This window comes from Zootoca vivipara, chromosome 6, assembly GCF_963506605.1.
Source record: "Zootoca vivipara chromosome 6, rZooViv1.1, whole genome shotgun sequence".
In the NCBI taxonomy this organism is placed as follows: domain Eukaryota; kingdom Metazoa; phylum Chordata; class Lepidosauria; order Squamata; family Lacertidae; genus Zootoca; species Zootoca vivipara.
In genome coordinates this window covers 33,243,928-33,263,724 of record NC_083281.1, presented here as the reverse complement: position 1 = coordinate 33,263,724, position 19,797 = coordinate 33,243,928, and the positions used below count along the sequence as shown (strand labels likewise).

Genomic DNA, 19,797 nt, shown 5'->3' with positions numbered 1-19,797 from the left:
ATATTTTCAGATTTACGATGACTAAGGTTCAGATCCCTATGCTTGGACTGATTCCAGATTAAAAGTGAGCAGTTGCTGAGTGACCTTGGGCTAGTCAAACTTCTTTGAAGACTCTCAGCCTCACTCACCTCACAGAGTGTTTGTTGTGGGGGAGGAAGGGAAAGGAGAATGTTAGCCGCTTTGAGACTCCTTAGGGTAGTGATAAAGCGGGATATCAAATCCAAACTCTTATTCTTCTTCAGTGTATTCTAAGGACTGCGGCCATTATTTATCCATTGAAACAAGTACAGCAATGTTATCAACAGGTAAGAACAGCCATCCATCTCTCTCTCAATAACAAGGATTTCAATCCTTTGCATAAAATATACACATTTAAACATTCATACTACCAGGAACAACCCACCCCGAAGTATCCACTATGGGCGGGAAAGCAATTAATCACCCCCTCCCCAGTTACTGCTACAATCTACTTAACAGCCTAAAACTATATTTCACTCCCGACCTTTGCTTTAAGATGGACTCACTACTGCCCAGGATAGAATTACAGTAAAATCCTGGATTTCTCAATTATTTTCATAGACTGGAGGCCAAGGCTGATGTCCTACACACACACACACACACACACACACACACACACACACACACAAACACACACACGTTTGTTTGTTTGTTTGTTTGTTTGTTTTTGCAAGCGTTTTGAAGAATTTTGTCACAAGGCTCAATTAGCTCTCCACTTCAGTGTCTGAAATTTGCCCAGACATGTCTGTACAGTGTCCCTCCTCCACTTTGCCTCTTCCTCCATGATGAGACTTTCTCTGTCTCCTGAAAACAACATTTCAATCCAGCCTATGCAGACCCAGACTGGAGTGGATAGAGGTGAAGGAGGGTTTCTGGCCTTGGCCCAGGAAGGAAACCAACTTTTGAAATTCATTCTTGTAGCGTGTGGCAATATCCATTAGCTTATTTTTCCTTTGTCTTTTTTTTAACTGTTAGCCAATATTGAGGAAATGTCACCCCAAGGCAATTTCTCTAGAAGTAGTACACTCCAAATGTTCTAGTTACAGGTAGGTAGCCGTGTTGGTCTGAGTCGAAACAAAATTAAAAAATTCCTTCAGTAGCACCTTAAAGACCAACTAAGTTTTTATTTTGGTATGAGCTTTCGTGTGCATGCACACTTCTTTAGAAAGAAGGTACTCCAAATGTTGTTGGACCACAATACCCATAGTCCTTGACCATTGGCCTTGCTGTTTGGGGCTGATGTGAGTTGTAGTCCAACATCTGAAGGACACCATGTTGGCAACTGCTCTGAGGTATGCTGTTTTATCCCCTGTTCAGTGAAGGTTTCCCTTGTTTTACTCATAAGAGGAGCCCTCCCAGATCAGAGGTCAAAGACCATCTAGCACAGCATCCTGTTCTCGCAGTGACCAACCAGATGCCCATGAGAACTAGGGTTGCCAGACTCAATAGAGGACAGGACTTCTGTGCCTTTAATTGCCCTGCTCTCTTTTGAGTCTGGAAACCTTAAAGAGAAACCAGCAGACCCTTTGCTTGGAAATTAAACAAAGGGTCTGCTGGTTTCTCTTTAAGGTTTCCAGACTTGTCATCACTTTATTATAAAAAATTAGAGGAGGTATTGATAGAACCTTTGAAAAATGTAATGAATAACATACAACAAAAAGGGAAAATGCCAAACTCTTGGAAAGAAAGCTACATTACAATTATACCTAAACAAGGGAAAGATATTTTAGATATTTCTAATTATAGACCTATAGCTCTTCTAAATAACGACTACAAGCTGTACACGAGTATACTGGCAGAGAGGACCAAAAAAGTCCTCAATGAATTAATACACAGGGACCAATCAGGCTTCTTACCAGGGAGACATATCTATAATAACACAAGAAATATAATCAATATATTGGAATATTTAGATCTGCGGATAGAGAAACCGGCTGCCTTAATGGCGGTCGATGCCAAAAAGGCCTTCGACAGGGTTTCCTGGAAATTTATGAAAGAATTAATGCACCATATGGAATTTGGAGAACAGTACAAAAATAACATCAAAGCAATATATACAAAACAAACAGCAAAAATCATAATAAACGGAAGGGTGTCTCAAAAATGCGAAATTAACAAAGGAGTAAGACAGGGGTGTCCACTATCCCCACTAATTTTTATATTAGCCCTGGAAGTATTATGTCAAAAAATAAGAAATGAAGAAGAGATTAAAGGGATAATTTTAGGGAAAAATAAATATAAGATTAAATCATTCGCAGATGACATTATAATTACTACGGAACAGCCTAAAGAAAGCTTGAATAAAGTATTAGAAGTAATGGAAGAGTATGGGAAAGTCTCGGGATTTAAATTAAATTTAGGAAAAACAAAGCTATTAGTTAAAAATTTATCAAAGGAAGAACAATTGAATATAGAAAAAGCAACAAATTTAAAGATATATTCGAAAATAAAATATCTGGGGATCTGGATCACTCCAAAAAACTTAAACCTATTTGAAGATAATTATCGGAAAACTTGGGGGGAAATAAAAAAGGATTTAGAACTGTGGAATAGACTTCACCTCTCCTTTCTGGGGCGCATATCCGCAATTAAATTAAATGTGTTACCAAAATTACTCTTCTTATTTCAAACAATTCCAATCATACGAAAATTAGAATTTTTAGATAATTGGCAAAAAGAATTATCAAGATTTATATGGTCCGGGAAAAGACCCAGACTAAAGCATAAAGTATTAATCGATACTAAGGAAAGAGGGGGGTTCGGGCTCCCGGACCTAAAAATTTATTTTGAGGCGGTGTGCTTCGTATGGTTAAAGGAATGGTTCATTCTGAAAAACACAGAACTTTTAGATTTGGAGGGGCATGACACCCGATTCGGGTGGCATGCCTACCTAAATTATGAGAAATGCAAGTCCCACACAGGATTTAATAATCATATAATAAGATATCCTTTACTAAAAACATGGGGGAAATATAAAAAATACTTAGAACCAAAAACCCCAAAATGGATATCCCCAACGGAAGCAACAGCGGTCAAGAAAAGAAACATGAACGGATGCTGGACAACATATAACAACATATTGATAGAAAAGGATGAGCAAATAACAATTAAAAAATATGAAGAAGTTAAAAAATATTTCACAACATGGTTGGAGTACCATCAAATTTATAATTTATTCATAAAGGATAAGAAATTAGGATTCGAGAGAAAACCATCAAAATTAGAAGTCAACTTAATAAATAATAATAACAAAATTATATCAAAAATGTACAAATTATTACTGGATTACCACGTAATGGAGGAGGCTGTAAAAAGCAATATGATAAAGTGGGCGCAAGATATTGGGCGACCCATTATGTTGGCAGACTGGGAACAACTATGGAGGGTTAACATGAATTTTACAGCGAGTTATACCATTAAAGAAAACATGCTCAAAGTCCAGCATCGGTGGTACTTGACCCCTTATAGACTATCAAAAATATATAAAAATGCATCAAGCACCTGTTGGAGGTGTGGGGCAAACAAGGGTGACCTTTTTCACATGTGGTGGGCCTGCCAAAAGATCAAAACATTTTGGAACCAAATCTATGAGGAAATTAAGAAAATGCTAGGAACAACCTTTGTTAAGAAGCCGGAAGCGTTTATTTTAAGTATAATTGGAAACGAAATTCCAACGGCAATGAAAGAACTATTTTTATATGCAACCGCAGCCGCTAGGTTATTGATAGCAAAAAGCTGGAAGGAGACTGAAGCCCCCACTTTGACGGATTGGCAGAGTAAATTACAAGAATTGGCAGAAATGGCCCTATTAACAAACAACCTGAAAGGCAAATCGCAAAATTGGATAAAATATAAATTATACGTTCAAAATTATACTAAAGGTGCACTGAATTTGGCAATAATTGATTAAACAGAAAGAAGGGGGAAAGAAAAATTGAATTTATATATATGGTTTTTGATGCATGAAGAAAAATGAACGTATTAGACATGTATAATAGAGAAATATACTGGGTGTAGTACGTTCGCATAAGTTTAAGAATACATTAGAAAATGGCAGGAAGGAGTTAATATTTATAGTTTCGATGATTCTTATTGATTTTTCTCTCTCTCTTCTTGTTCTGAAATTGTTGTATATATATAACATACATATGGTACGATATGGAAAGAGGGTAACAGAGGGGAGGGAGGGATGATGGTAAGGGAAGGTTTAGAAAGAAAGAGGGGTGGGGGGTGGGGGGAAGGGGTATTCTTTTATTCGCATAGATATGCATAGATATAGGCAATGGTCATGACTTATAAGACTGGATGTTTTTGTCTTACACTGTTGCCGTCTATGCCTCTGTTCTATGTTATGTTTTAAATCGATTAATAAACTTGCTTTTTAAATTTAAAAAAATAAATAAATAAAGGCACAGAAGTCTTGTCCTCTATTGAGTCTGGCAACCCTAATGAGAACCCCACAAGCAGAATGTGAGCACCACAGCAACTCCAGCCAGCTACTGGCATTCAGAGGCATGCTGCCTCCAACAAGGAAGGGAGAGCATAGCCATCCTGTACTGATACATCCTCTACTGTACTGATATTCTTTCCCTCCATTAAAGCCATCCAAGTTGGTGGCCATGACTACCTCTTGATGCCATTTGGGGGGTGTTCCAATAGCAATAACATGAACTGAACGACTCCCTGAGCAAGTGCATACATAGGGAATGCTACAGGGAATGTGGTGAACAGAGACCACAGCCCCTTTTTTGAGGGTAACAAGAGTTGTGTTGGGTCATGTGACATTTGTTCCTTCCACATTTCAGTTTCTAAAGGTTGCTGCAGCAAGTACTGCGAATCCCCAAAGGAGATCAACCCCTTAGGAAGCGGGAAGCTGAACAAGTGAGTGGGAGAGAGAAACCATCTCGTCACAGCTCAGCCCATCAGCACAAAATTGCATCGGACCCTCAATCTTGTGGCGCTCCCTGGCTCGCCATTCTGACAGGAATGCCAACTTCCCCTCCTGCCTCCGGTGTTCTGAAATGTTGTCTAAGCATCTTTAGAATGAGCTTGATGCAGATTCTGTTCTTTTAACCACCTCCGACTCCAATTTTGAATCAGGGTTGTTTTCACTGCTGCATTTCCTTTGTTATACAGCAATTCTAAATGCTGGGTTTACTATTATTATTATTATTATTATTATTATTATTATTATTATTATTATTATCATCTCCAGCTTGATTCTACCTGTTGTAATTTGATGGGAACCTATGCTGAAAGGCAGCCTGGTGTCTATTTGGGGTGGGTGGGATGAACAGGGAAGATATAATTTACTGTAAATAAGACACAGCCCTGGCCATTCAGAATTGTAAGACAGCATCAGAAGAGAGAAACTCTGATCAGGTACATTTGCAGTTCTTCTCTTTGACCTGCTTGCTGCAGCCCATGAGCTCAACCTTCACTGAATTCAGTCCCAGCAACCTCAACCACTTCACTCACTTCCGGTGGAGGGTGGGGAACCTTTTTAGACCAACGGGCCAGATCCCCATCCCTGGGGCCAACTTTGACAAGTGAGTGTCGTTATGACTTCAGATGATTGACATACATTTTCATACCTCTGCAAACCTCTGCATAATGATATAGCCTCTCTTGTTCCTCAGTGTCCCAAATTGGGCTATAATCCAATTGGCACTCAGCACCTGAGGTTGCTATACAGAGGAAATGACGTCTCCCAAACACATGCATGTAGGCCAATGGCATTTTGCTTAACTACAGGAAATAACTGCAAGCTGTGGCTTCTGGGATTCTTGTCTAACCGGTTAAAATGGAGATTTAGGGCAATCCATAGGTCATGTATAGCTCTGGACATAACTATGCAGAAGAAGAGCTCGTTTGCTTAATGAGGGGCACACGTACACAAGCCAACCACAAGCCAAAAGAGCTGAGAAAGCAGTGATATAAAAGCAAGCAAAATTCAGTATATACTTCCAGAGGCAAAACTTTCAGGGGCAAAACAGTTCCCCCGAGTCAAATGGATTTCCCAGATGGGGTGCCAGGGTAGCATCACTAGGCCCCCAGCAATTCTAAACTTTAAAAATACAGCACTGTACAATCAATGGAAGGTGGAGTTCTTTTGTTTCCAGCCCCTGACCTGTAAACTATATGAGGTCATGAGGCCAAGACAGATTTCCAAGCATGATCTAGAAGTAGGTCAGCATGAGCTCATGTGAAGAGTGGATCTGGAAGAAGAGCAAAGCTTTGTCTGGCAATGAAATTGCAGGGTGGCTCTGATTTCTTAACCTGTTTCTTGCTCTGTACAAATGAAGAAGAATCAGCCTACTCTAGAGGGGGCTGTTGTGAAGTGTGGAGGAAGTGAAAAAGTTTTCTCTCTCCCCACCTCCCATAATACTAGCACCAGGAGCCACCCTATGAAGCTGAATGTTTGAAAATTCAGGACAGAAAAGAAAGCTTTTTTTTTTTTGCATAATTAAGCTACGGTACTCACTCCCACAGGAGGCAGCAAAAACCACTAACTTGGATGGCTTTAAATAAGGATTAGGAAAATTATCGTAGAATGAAGCTATCAATGGCTACCAGCCCCAGTGGCTATATGCCTCTGAATGATGGTTGCTGGGAATCCCAAGCGGAAAGACAGCTATTGTGTCCAGGTCTTCCTTGGAGGCTTCCCATAAGCATCTAGTTGACCACAGTGAGAACAGGATGCTGGACTAGATGAGGCTGATCCAGCAGGGCTTTTCTTCAGCTCTCATGAGGTCAGACAGTTTAATTACAAAGCATTTCTGGTGAACCACAGGTGCAATGCAATAGCATCTCCAAATGTGTGCCTACACCATACCAAGGAGAGGCACTGTACTCTCATAGTGTTAGAACCGCCTTGGGGAACCTGCCACCACAATGTGCATTTTGCAGAGTTCTTGGGCCACAACGTGTCTGTTGGGCAATTAAGCTCCTCATCTTCCGCAATTTGCCTATTCAGGAACATCCTATTGCTTCATTTCCACCCTGAATAGTGCCAGATCACAGTAGCAAGCAGTTGTTGTTGTTGTTGTTGTTATTGTTTTAAAGGCAACGGCCCACTCAAAGAAAAAAGCTGCAACAAAATATAAAGGGCTCTATATTACGGATGACCATTTGGACACAGCCAGTGTGGTATAGTGGTTAAGAGCGGTAGACTCATAATATGGGGAACCGGGTTCGTGTCTCTGCTCCTCCACACGCAGCTGCTGGATGACCTTGGGCTAGTCACACTTCTTTGAAGTCTCTCAGCCCCACTCACCTCACAGAGTGTTTGTTGTGGGGGAGGAAGGGAAAGGAGAATGTTAGCCGCTTTGAGACGCCTTCGGGTAGTGATAAAGCGGGATATCAAATCCAAACTCCTCTTCTTCTTCTTCTTCTTCTACCGTATGAGTCTTACAGTTATTGGAGTGTGGAAACATACACATAAGCCAGGACAACATGCAGGTGCCCTTTGACCAGCTGTGTAGCCTGGCATTTGATAAGAGGCAACAAAGAAGCAGATCACGGGTGAGGTGTAGGGATCCAATGTGCATGAATCAGATATGTCAGGTTGCAAATGATTCTCAAAGGCACGCAACCCAACAGCATGATGATGATTGTTTTGCATTGCTAACATTGTTTGTATTACTAATATCCTTTATATTCTGCTTCCCAGTGACCCCAAAAATTAGCCCATGAAGCTATTTCCAATCATAAAGCAACAACTATTTCAAAGTGGAGATGGATCCAAGATCCATTTCAAGCACACTCCTTGAACATAAGAAGAGCCTGTTGGATCAGGCTAAAGACCCATCTAGTCCAGCATCCTGTTCTCAAAGTGGCCAAGCAGGTGTCTGTGCAAAGAGCCCGCAGGCAAGACCCAAATGCAAGAGCCCTCTCCCCTGCAGTAGTTTGCAGCAACTGGAATTCAGAAGCATTACTGCCGCTGACTTAGCAACAAGGCAGGATCTACATGTATAAAATTATATACAGGGTGGGTAATGTGACACCTTCCCTAGATGTTGCTGGACCACAGCTCCCATCACTGACCATTGCCAATGCTGGCTGGGGCTGATGAGAGTTGGAGTTCAACAACATAGAATCATAGAACCATAGAATCATAGAGTTGGAAGAGACCACAAGGGCCATCCAGTCCAACCCCCTGCCAAGCAGGAAACACCATCAAAGCATTCCTGACAGATGGCTGTCAAGCCTCTGCTTAAAGACCTCCAAAGAAGGAGACTCCACCACACTCCTTGGCAGCAAATTCCACTGCCGAACAGCTCTTACTGTCAGGAAGTTCTTCCTAATGTTTAGGTGGAATTTTCTTTCTTGTAGTTTGAATCCGTTGCTCCGTGTCCGCTTCTCTGGAGCAGCAGAAAACAACCTTTCTCCCTCCTCTATATGACATCCTTTTATATATTTGAACATGGTTATCATATCACCCCTTAACCTTCTCTTCTCCAGGCTAAACATACCCAGCTCCCTAAGCCATTCCTCATAAGGCATTGTTTCCAGGCCTTTGACCATTTTGGTTGCCCTCTTCTGGACACGTTCCAGCTTATCAGTATCCTTCTTGAACTGTGGTGCCCAGAACTGGACACAGTACTCCAGGTGAGGTCTGACCAGAGCAGAATACAGTGGTACTATTACTTCCCTTGATCTAGATGCTATACTCCTATTGATGCAGCCCAGAATTGCATTGGCTTTTTTAGCTGCTGCATCACACTGCTGATTCATGTCAAGTTTGTGGTCTACCAAGACTCCTAGATCCTTTTCACATGTACTGCTCTCAAGCCAGGTGTCTCCCATCCTGTATTTGTGCCTTTCATTTTTTTTGCCCAAGTGTAGTACTTTACATTTCTCCTTGTTAAAATTCATCTTGTTTGCTTTGGCCCAGTTGTCTAATCTGTTAAGGTCATTCTGAAGTGTGATCCTGTCCTCTGGGGTGTTAGCCACCCCTCCCAGTTTGGTGTCATCTGCAAACTTGCTCAGGATGCCCTCAAGCCCATCATCCAAGTCATTGATAAAGATGTTGAACAAGACTGGGCCCAAGACAGAACCCCGGAACATCTGGAAGACTACGGCTTCCCAACCCCCCAAAATATAGATGATTCCTGAGAACTGCGCCTATGGTTAGGGGTGGAGAGTCATCACATACATGAGTCAGCTTGACTCCATCTCTGGGGGACACTCAGGGAGAACTATGCAGATGCAGAATTGGCCACATGAACAAGCAGTTTTGAAAGAAAATTAAGAACATAGGCAAAGAGACCAAGAAAGTCTAATATTTTTTTTGTTGTTTTTTGGATCAAAGTGTATGCATGCAAGTTTTCCCATTTCCCAGAACTCATCAGATACTTTTCATGGTGCTGCACTAGAGAAAGCACTGTATAGCACAGCAGCATAATGGAAGAGGCTTTTGGAACAGAAGAGGTCTCCAGCCCAAGGACAGCACTGCAATCTCTCCATTATGTAGGGCCTCAGGTATTGTAAAGAATTAAGAAAGTGAGCAGGTATCTGTAATATCAGATTGAGGAATTGCAATGGAATTCTCATCATTAACCAAGACTGCAGTTCTCAGGGTTTGGAAATCAAAGCACTTTTACAAGACAAATTAACAAATCTTCCTTTTAATCCAGAGTGCATTACTCAGTGTGGAAGGCAGCAATTTTTGACAAAAAATATAATTCTCATTATCATCCAAGATTACACTCCTTGTGGTTTCTGGGAAGGGGTGTGGGGAGGGGACAGAAATCAAAGCATTCTTTAACAAGCGAGACAAAGAAATATCATTTTTAATAAAGAGTGCATTACTCAGTGTGGAAGGCATCAATTCTGGCTGAAGGATGTTTCACTTCCAACACTGTAAGAAAAGCATCGTTTGTGGAAACGGCCTCTAACCATGTTCTTTAGAAAGACTTCTGTGAATGTGTGTGTGTTTTAAAAAATTAAGACTAAAGCATACTGGGCTGTATCCAGATAAGTCAAATTCAGAGGAGTCCCGCTGAATTTAGTGGATTTAGGTTAGCCACTAACTTGCCCTTTGATTTTGAATAGGTATAGTCTGAATATGATAACCCACTTTTTGAATTTCCTGCTTTTAGACTGCAAATATAAAACATATGTTGGGGTTACTAGCCTATTCCAAAACTGATTCTTCTTATTTCTGGCCTACCTCAATGTTCATCTCTGCAAACAACCTAGAATAAGCATGGATCAGAGGAACTTTTCACTGGCATGTGTCAAACACTCAGAGTTTGAGGGCTGCAGAAATAACCTTAGGACCCAGGTGGCACTGTGGTTAAACCACTGAGCCTAGGGCTTGCTGATCAGAAGGTCGGCGGTTTGAATCCCTGTGACGGGGTGAGCTCCCGTTGCTCGGTCCCAGCTCCTGCCAACCTAGCAGTTCGAAAGCACGTCAAAATGCAAGTAGATAAATAGGAACCGCTACAGCGGGAAGGTAAACGGTGTTTCCATGCGCTGCTCTGGTTTGCCAGAAGCGGCTTTGTCATGCTGGCCACATGACCTGGAAGCTATACGCCGGCTCCCTCGGCCAATAATGTGAGATGAGCGCGCAACCCCAGAGTCGGTCACGACTGGACCTAATGGTCAGGGGTCCCTTTACCTTTACCTTTTACCATCAGAAAAAGACGTGCTCTGGTCCATTCGGTCACGAAGAGTCGGACACGACTAAACAACAACAACCATCAGAAATCCACCTACTGTATCTCACACTGATAACAGTGCATTTCTATAGCCTTCTATATGCCTCTGGATACCATTTGCTGGAAAATCCTGGGCCTTAGTTTGCCTACCCATGCCCTAGATCAGGCATCCCCAAACTGCAGCCCTCCAGATGTTTTGGCCTACAACTCCCATGATCCCTAGCTAACAGGACCAGTGGTCGGGGAAGATGGGAAATGTAGTCCAAAACATCTGGAGGGCCAAGGTTTGGGGATGGGTAGGCAAACTAAGGCCCAAGGGGCCGGATGCGGCCCAATCGCCTTCTAAATCCGGCCCGCGGACAGTCAGGGAATCAGCGGGTTTTTACAAGAGTAGAATGTGTCCTTTTATTTAAAATGCATCTCTGGGTTATTTGTGGGGCCTGCCTGGTGTTTTTACATAGTCCAGTTTTACATAGTCCAGTTTGCTGACCTCTAATCTAGGGAGCCTGGTTGGCCATTGTGAGAATGCTGAACTAGATGTTTCACCAGCCTGATCCAGCAGCCAGCCTCCTCTTATGCTCCTATGTTTTAGCTAGACTTGGGCTTTGCAGCCCTTCCAACGGAGGGTGCCTTCAAGCAAAAAACTATCTTCTATAATACAGGATACATAGTTGCCTTAATGATAAAAAGGTAAAGGGACCCCTGACCATTAGGACCAGTCATGACTGACTCTGGAGTTGCGTGCTCATCTCGCTCTATTGGCCGAAGGAGCCGGCATACAGCTTCCAGGTCATGTGGCCAGCATGACAAAGCTGCTTCTGGCGAACCAGAGCAGCACACGGAAACACCGTTTACCTTCCCGCTGTAGCGGTACCTATTTATCTACTTGCACTTTGACGTGCTTTCGAACTGCTAGGTTGGCAGGAGCTGGGACCGAGCAACAGGAGCTCACCCGGTCGGGGGAATCGACCTTCTGATCGGCAAGCCTTCCGAAAATGGTACTCATCTCTTGTCCCCATTCCCAGGAATTCTCTCCTGGTTCATAATATTGAAACAGGTGAAGTAACCATTCCAAATGCATGCATCTTAGCATTCTGGTAAAGAGTCACTCAGAAATCTCACAGTCCCCCTCCCAGAACAAACACACAGAGAGACACCTGGATGGAGAACAACTATGATATCATGTCAAATGCAGATGGAGTATTGATCCAAGTGGAGAAGAGGCTCAACAAACAAAAGTTTGTTCAGTGGGGTCACAGCAAACAAGAAAAAGTACAGGGCTAAGTAACCAAAGCAGGGTGGCTTGGGAAGAATGGCGTCCTGGATGCTGACCGTGCATTCACAGAATCTTGTCTTACATTCAGAACAGAAGAAGAACTTGCATGGCTGGGAGTGATAATTACAAGGAGGATAAATAAGGATTCTGAATCTGTCAAGTACAAAGTAGGGCAAAGCCCAATCGAAACCAAACCTACTTGTGGGGATCTCAGCTTGGGCCAAATCAAGACAGCCTTGGCCAGACTGAGTCGTCTAGAGTGAACTGGGACTGTCAGGGGGCAGGGCATGAAGTGAGAAGGCTGCAAGGTGTCTGCTTCAAGTGCTTTAAAAAGGGACCACAAGGCTCATCTAGCCCAACCCCCTGCAATGCAGGAATCTTTTGCCCAACATGGGGCTCAAACTCATGACCTTGAGATTAAGAGTCTCATGCTCTATCAACAGGAACAGCGCTTGCGAAGAAGCAGCCTGCAGGGTTGACCTCCTCCTGTTCCTGGAGGGAGGGGGTTGGCACAGCATCTGCTCCTGCACCCCTCCTAACCATATGCTTATTTGGGGTTTTAAAAACCCCTAATGGAACGTTAGCCTTGCACCCACATTTGTTTGGGGCTGTATTTGGGCTGCATCGGGTGTCCCTCAGGTTGGCGCAGATCGGGGGCAATCTTGGTTCTATAGATGTTCCCTGTGCCACACTTGTGAGTGCCTGCCTCAGAACTCAAGAACTTTCAGGCAGAAAATCTATGGTACTAATGATTTCAGGACTGGCCCTCCTACCATAAGACAAAGGTGGGTGGTTGCTTCAGATGACAGTTGCTGAGGGGCAGGCGGCAGCAGTCCCCATGGCCACCCCCCTTCTCTTGGAGGACAGAGCTGAGCAGACGTTGGTGCCACTTAGCTCGATGTGGTCTACGATGCCAGGTAGCTACGTAGCAGCACTCTTAGTTTCTGGCGAAGGGCATTTCTGATCTGACCTGGTGCCTGATGGACCCTGGGACCCTCTGCGCACAAAGACTGACGCTCCGCCGCCGAGTTTGGGCCCTTCCCCAACTGAAGGAAGCCGTAAACTTTAGAGAAAGTGGCGAGAGCTAGGAACGCGGAACTAAACCTGCTGCTGCCTTCTGCATCATCACCTGCAAGCAAACCCCACTGAGCACTAGAGCGGCTTGTTTCTTAGTACTGTAAATACGTAAAGGCTCAGGTGCGCGCCGCGCCGAGGAGACAACCGCGCCCACTTTTACGCGCAAGAAAGGCGCGATTATTATTTTTTAGATGGCGGGCTGTAGGGAAACCATCTCGGTTCTCCAGCCCTTTCCCCCAACGAAAGAGCCTTTCCTCGCCCCCCCGCCATAGCTGCCAAGTTTTCCCTTTTCTCGCGAGGAAGCCTATTCAGCATAAGTGAAAATCCCTTTAAAAAAGGGATAACTTGGCAGCTATGCCCCCCGCCCCCCCATACAAGCCCCACTTCCTCCGCCGCCCCTCTCACCTCTTCCAGCGCCACCACGGCCCCCCGGCACTTCTGCAATTTGGAGGCGAAGCTGGAAGCCGCCGGCGAGCTGAGATCCTCCGAAGTCACGGCCACGAACTCGGAGACGCTGATCTGCTCCGGCATGTTGCTGCGAGAGGCGTTACCTTGGAGATCGGGGCGCAGTTGCAGCCGGGGAGAAGAAGGGAGGGAGATGGGGTTGTGGGGGAGAAAGTCATCCAAAAGTAAGGAAGAGGCGGCGAGGGAAAGGGGGCATTCGAAGGAGGAAGAAGAGTGACAGGAGAGCGAAGCAAAACGGCGGAGAAGTGGAGAGAAAAGAGGGGAGGGCAGAAGCGTGGCCAATTCCGTCTTTCCCGGCCCTTTCTGGTCAATTTCGTATCACATCCCCGAGGTTTGGCTTCTCTCTCTAGTGCGTAAATGACGAGCGGCGCCTCTTCTCCGACCTCTTGTAAGTTTCTTTCCCTCCCTCGGTGCCTGGCTGGTTGGAACAGAGGCTTTCATGGCAGTCACGTGGGGATATTGTTACGCCGCCGCTGCCTGCGAGCGTGCAAGCGCGGATTTTTGGCCCGGAGCCTGTTAAAGACAAAGTGCACCCAGTTGCCCTTGTTCCCTTTCTCCCCAAGCCGCGGAGATCCTCCTCTTTGGAAAAACGAGTAGCCTATCAACACAGAGAGCTAAGGCCTGATCCAGCACGTGTTTTACGCGCAAGTAAGTCCCGGTCGAGTTTAATGGGGCTTACTCCCGAGTCAGTTTGCAAAGGCGCAGCCTTCTTGCAGTTGCAGCCCTAGCGATCGGGGCTTTACTCTCTAAGAGAGCTCAGGGCTGGAACCTTTTTTGCTATTGTTTTGGCTCTTCAGATTTATTTTGGTTTTTTTACCTGCCGATTTTACATACGCTCTCAGAGCTGCTCAGCGTTTCAAAGAACCAGAAGGAACATGTTGAAGTTTTGCCGCGCGATTCTGCTCAGGAGAAGGCGCCCCATTTTATGCACAGTTTACCCCTCGCAGAGTTCCAATTCCCCCGCAACCCTTAACAAACTACATTGCCCAGAATTCTTTGAAGGAGCGGGATGTGCTTTGAATGTGCTTTAAAAGGGATAGTGCGCACACAGGTAAAGCCAGGTCTCCCGCACAGAATATTTACAGCTTTTGAATTCTGGATCCCCTGCTGCTCATTTAAGAACTTCATAGGGAAGGAGAAACACACACACGTAAGAGGTGGGGCTTATTCCAGCACTGCAAAGCTCTTGTCTTCTTTTAAACTTTTAGTTATCTAGAGCCAGTTGCTGAACGCTCTAGGTCAGACTTTGGCAACCTGGTGCCCTCCAGCTGCTTTGGACTACAACTCCCATCAGCACATGCTGTCTGAGGCTAATGGGAGTTGTAGTTTAAAGCAGTTGGAGGGCACCAATTTGGCAAGTGCTGCTTTAGGCAGTGTCTGTACTGCCCACACCTGTCATCTTCTTCTCAAACAAGTCCATATATATATATATATATATATATATATATATATATATATATACACACACACACACACACACACACACACACAGTGTAAAAGAGGAAGATTAATATCACCTCCCAATTTCCTTCCAGCCTGCTGATACCACCAAATGCTGTGTGAATCAGTTTGCTATGTATAATACGCCTGGCATGCTCTGGCCCATGGGGTCACAAAGAATCAGACACGACTAAACGACTAAACAACAACAACATGTATATACAGTAATGTACAAAATATATATAGGTGCAGGCCATAGCAACCCTGTGCATGCTTAACTGGGAAGAAGCTCAACTGAGCGCAGGCACATTTATATTGGAGAAAACATACATAGTTGTCAACCTTCATGGATAACTGTACCTACCTGCCTGTAGGTTAAGAGCCTGAACAAACATGAGAGTAAAGCCCTCCCCTCTCAGTTCAAAGGGACCCTGTTTCAGGACAGTGAACATAGCATTGCAGCCTCCATTACCACGGTAAAGGTAAAGGGACCCCTGACCATTAGGTCCAGTCGTGACCGACTCTGGGGTTGCGGTGCTCATCTCTCGTTATTGGCCGAGGGAGCCGGCATACAGCTTCCAGATCATGTAGCCAGCATGACAAAGCCGTTTCTGGCAAACCAGAGCAGCACACGGAAACGCCGTTTACCTTCCTGCTGTAGCGGTACCTATTTATCTACTTGCACTTTGACATGCTTTCGAACTGCTAGGTTGGCAGGAGCAGGGACCGAACAACAGGAGCTCACCCCGTCGCAGGGATTCAAACCACCGACCTTCTGATCGGCAAGCCCTAGGCTCAGTGGTTTAACCCACAGCGCCACCAGCGTTCCACAGTAGCAAATACAAAAGAACAAGTTGTTCATTCATTCTGTTGTTATTTTTACTAATTAATTAATTGCCCACACTAATGTCCTAGAGCAGGTTACAGCAGCTAAAACACTATGCTGAAAACAGTTGAAAACAACTTACAATCATGAATGGGTCCTAAAAAATATACATCTCAAGTGCTGAAAGAGCCTTTGCCCAAAGCTGTACTGTATAATGAAGTTCCCTAACACACCTCAGTGGGGAGAGAGTTCCACAACTCTGAGGCTGCCACTGAGAAGGCCCTCTCCCAGGCCAGCACTACTACCACAAGCTTCTGAGAGTGGTAGAACATACAATAGGTCCTCCTCTGCCAATCTTAACTCCTGAGAGGGTCTGTAGGGAAGGAGGCAATCTTTCAGGTGTTGGGAGCCTGAGAAGTTTGTGGCTTTAAACTAATGTGAGCAATCCATTTAGAACACTGCCTTTCAGTGTCAAAAACATTCTCAGGTCAGCTTACAGCTGCCACCATTTGCACACTGGCTGTCCTGGAATCTTTTAGTGCAGGGCAGTTCAGAAATACCTCATATAAATAAAAACCTAGAGCAAAACAGTAACAATACAAGCTGCAGCAATTAAAAACAATGCCATCGCATACTGTATTTGTAGCTCAGAATCCCTCAGCTTGGTGCCTTCCAGATGTTTTGAACTACAACTCCCACCAGCCCCAGCCATCATGGCCAATGCTCAGGGAGGGGACCTGTAGTCTAGCAAATCTCCCATCCTATGCTTCAGATGACAAAGTTCCAGGGCACTTACTTTTGAGTAAACATGCATAAGAGGATTTAGCTGTACAGTATAAGAGGATTCTTTCTACCAGGTGCAGATACTCTGAGGACAATGCTGTGGCGAAGTTGATTTGGTGCCTCCACCCCACATATTGCATCTGTAGACTCGGTATCAGCCAGCCTCTGCTTCTGGCTATGTCTAAAACAGGCATAGGCAACCGTGGCTCTCCAGATGTTTTGGAACTACAACTCCCATGATCCCTAGCTAACAGGGCCAGTGGCCAGGGATCATGGGAGTTGTAGTTCCAAAACATCTGGCGAGCCAAGGTTGCCTATGCCTGGTCTAAAAGGACCACAGGATGCCAACTAGGAACATGATGCTGCCAGTGCTGATGGCATGCTGCTCACAGTTGATTCCTGCAAGCCTCCAGATTATCTGGGACTGTTTTGTCTCCTTGAACCAAAGGGAGTGTAATCACTCTGTACAGGACATTGTTTCCTGTGGGCAAAACAAGCCTGGGCGTGGTCTCTCAGACTCATTAACCTGGCTTTGTTGTCCTCCCTCCTTTAAACGGCTCTTCTAAAGTGGAAAGGGCAGTTTGGCCTCTTTAGCCATTGCAGCTTGTGGGAGAGAGCAAAAGGTCAGGAGGCTGCGACCAGGATCTCTTTCTCCCCTGTTCCTTTCTCACACTAACCCAGGAGGGCCTCCTCTCCCCGCATTTGCATCTTGCACCCAAGAGCTTTCTCTACAAGGGCAAATCCTCAGACATGCCCTGGGTTTTTGTTTTGTTTTTCCCAAAAGTACTACGTGGATGACAGAGTGCCTTCTCAAGGTCTCCCTGCCCAGCCAATCAATAAGACAGGATGACTCTGGCATGGACCCAAATAACATAGCTGCCAAGTTTTCCCTTTTCTCGCGAGGAGGCCTATTCAGCATAAGGGAAAATCCCTGTAAAAAAGGGATAACTTGGCAGCTATGCCAAATAAATGACTCTCAAAGAGAGACAGAAATATAGCCGCCTTCAGTCTGCCAGTGATTCACTCTCCCTGCTCTTTATGCCTCTGACAGCTGGGTAAGAGGCAGAAGTTCACCAGGGAAAGCTCTCCCAACCATGACATCTTCCACCAGGAAAATCTCCAGCTGTTCAGTTTCTGCCTGTTATGCAGCTGTTAATAGACTGAGATATTACCAGAAAATGAGGTGTTACTATTGGTATATAAAGCCCTCAACAGCTTTACTTGAAGAAACATCTTGCCCCATTCATATTTGCCCACTCTTCAATCTCTCTCTCTCTCTCTCTCTCTCTCTCTCTCTCTCTCTCTCTCTCTCTCTCTCTCTCTCTCTCTCTCACACACACACACACACACACACAGAGAGAGAGAGAGGGGGGGGGAGATGGATGATGGAAGTACAGCAGCAGAGGTCTTTCAGCATGCAACTTAAGGGTTAATCATGTTAGTGTTAAAGTCAACTAGGAAGAGGGGGACAGGTTAGGTTTGCTTCAATTAGATGACATATGTTCTGGTTGGCTGCATAGTTCTGAGGGAACTTTTTCCTGTATGTTTGGTTGAGTGTCACCCTGCTATGTTCAAGGCCTGAACTAAGAAAGACAAAACCTCTCTACTTATTTCTTCTCAAATTATACATTGCTTTTGTTCTGTTTGCTTAGTAAAGTGTTTTAAAGACTTTTCTCACTGGGCTTGTGTCTGTGTTATTGAAGTGACTTTGCTAATGGGGTGCAACAGGAAAAGAGTTTTAGTCTGTTCCTCATCATTTTAGTTATTTCTTCCTTTGTATGCCACATGCTTGGACTGACAACATTCCTCACAGTGGGTAATAACGTTTCTTCAGAAGCCCTTCCCCTTGGATTTCTTCCAAATGAGTCTTGCTTTGGAATGTGGCCTTAAATATTATTCCAAGAGGATTAAGGGCACGCGCTTAACAATCCTATTGGATTCAATCAGCTTTAAGAGGGCTGAACAATCCAATATAGGAATGTTGAAAGCTACCTTATACCAGGTCAAACTAATTATCCATCTCTCTAACCTGGTACTTGCCAGCCTGACTGCAATGGCACTTTCAGCCTTGTCCAATCTGCTGCCCTCCAGATGTTTGGGGTCAAAGCTCCCATCTTCAGCCAAGCTGCTGGGAGTTGTAGTCCAAAACATCTGGCTCCTGCTCTTTTCTGTGTTCCTCCTGCTCATTCTGCCGAGTGGAGCCCTCGACCTCTGCCCCAGAGTCCTGTCCTGTTGCCACCACTATGCAAGTGAGCCTATCATGCAGATTTTAAAGATTAAACAAAACATAACAAAACCTGAGCAAGGGTGGCTGGGTTTTTCTTCCACAGCAGCTCCAAGGAATTCTGGGCTCCCTGCCACTGCCAGAGTGGCTTCTGCTATCGTACGAGGTTCGGGCTGGGAAGGGAAGGGAAGGTGATCCCACTGTATGTGAGCTGAGATCCCACTGCCAAGATCACTTTGGGTCCTGCTGGCTGCTGCGTTCTCCTCTCCTCTCCCCCCTCCCCCTCTCCCACAGGCCTTTCGGGGAAATGATTGCAGGATGGAGAGTTGTGCAACAACGCAGGAGTCTGGCGTTCCACAGTAACTGAGGGAAGATAGACTTTGTGGAAGCACAAATGCAGAGTGGAGCCTACATTCCTCTCCATGTGTGTGTTTCTGCATGGGCCTCACTTCCAGCTCCCAGAAATGCTTTGCAGGCTGAAGGCAGCATGGGAAGGAGGAAATGTTAATGTTTATACAGAAAGATTAATAGCCATTACTTGTGGTTTCTGTTTTGAAAGATAACTTTCTATCTCTCGCCTCTTAAACCGAGATTTGCTGCCAACTTGCCTATCGCTCTTTCCCCGTTCTTGTATTCTCCTGGTTTTGCAACACGGCTGTGACGCCACACTGTTGTAACAGTATCAGGAAGCCAAGGCTGGATCACTTAGCTAAGCTTGAACAGGTGAAACAGCAACTTACGGCTTTTCTTTTTTAACCCTGCATCCCTACCCCTCACTTTTCCTTTACCCTCAAGTTTTAGACTGTAGGCTCCTCAGGGCAGGGACCTTGTCCCTCTGTACACTGCATTCAAGTATACTTGGGGCACTTCCTGATGGTCACTGTTTTCGGGTGGGATTTAATCGCAGCCTGGCAAATCTAGGCTGCACAATTAAAGCTGAGTTGGGAGCTGGAGCTCTCGCTGAACAATCCCGCTTCCCCAGAAGACTGGACATGTTGCGAGAAGGAATGCACGAGAAAAATGC

At 44.9% G+C, this 19,797-nt stretch overlaps 1 protein-coding gene across 1 annotated transcript in view; it reads right to left on the bottom strand.

Annotated features, from left to right (window-relative positions):
* Nucleotides 1-14,130, bottom strand: part of ASAP3 (ArfGAP with SH3 domain, ankyrin repeat and PH domain 3) — a 77,891-nt gene extending 63,761 nt beyond the window's left edge. The window contains exon 1 of the mRNA XM_035120399.2: nt 13,441-14,130. Within this exon, the coding sequence (XP_034976290.2) occupies nt 13,441-13,566 (126 nt within the window). The 5' untranslated portion in view covers nt 13,567-14,130. The remainder of the gene's footprint in view (nt 1-13,440) is intronic.
* Between the last annotated feature and the right edge of the window lie 5,667 nt (nt 14,131-19,797).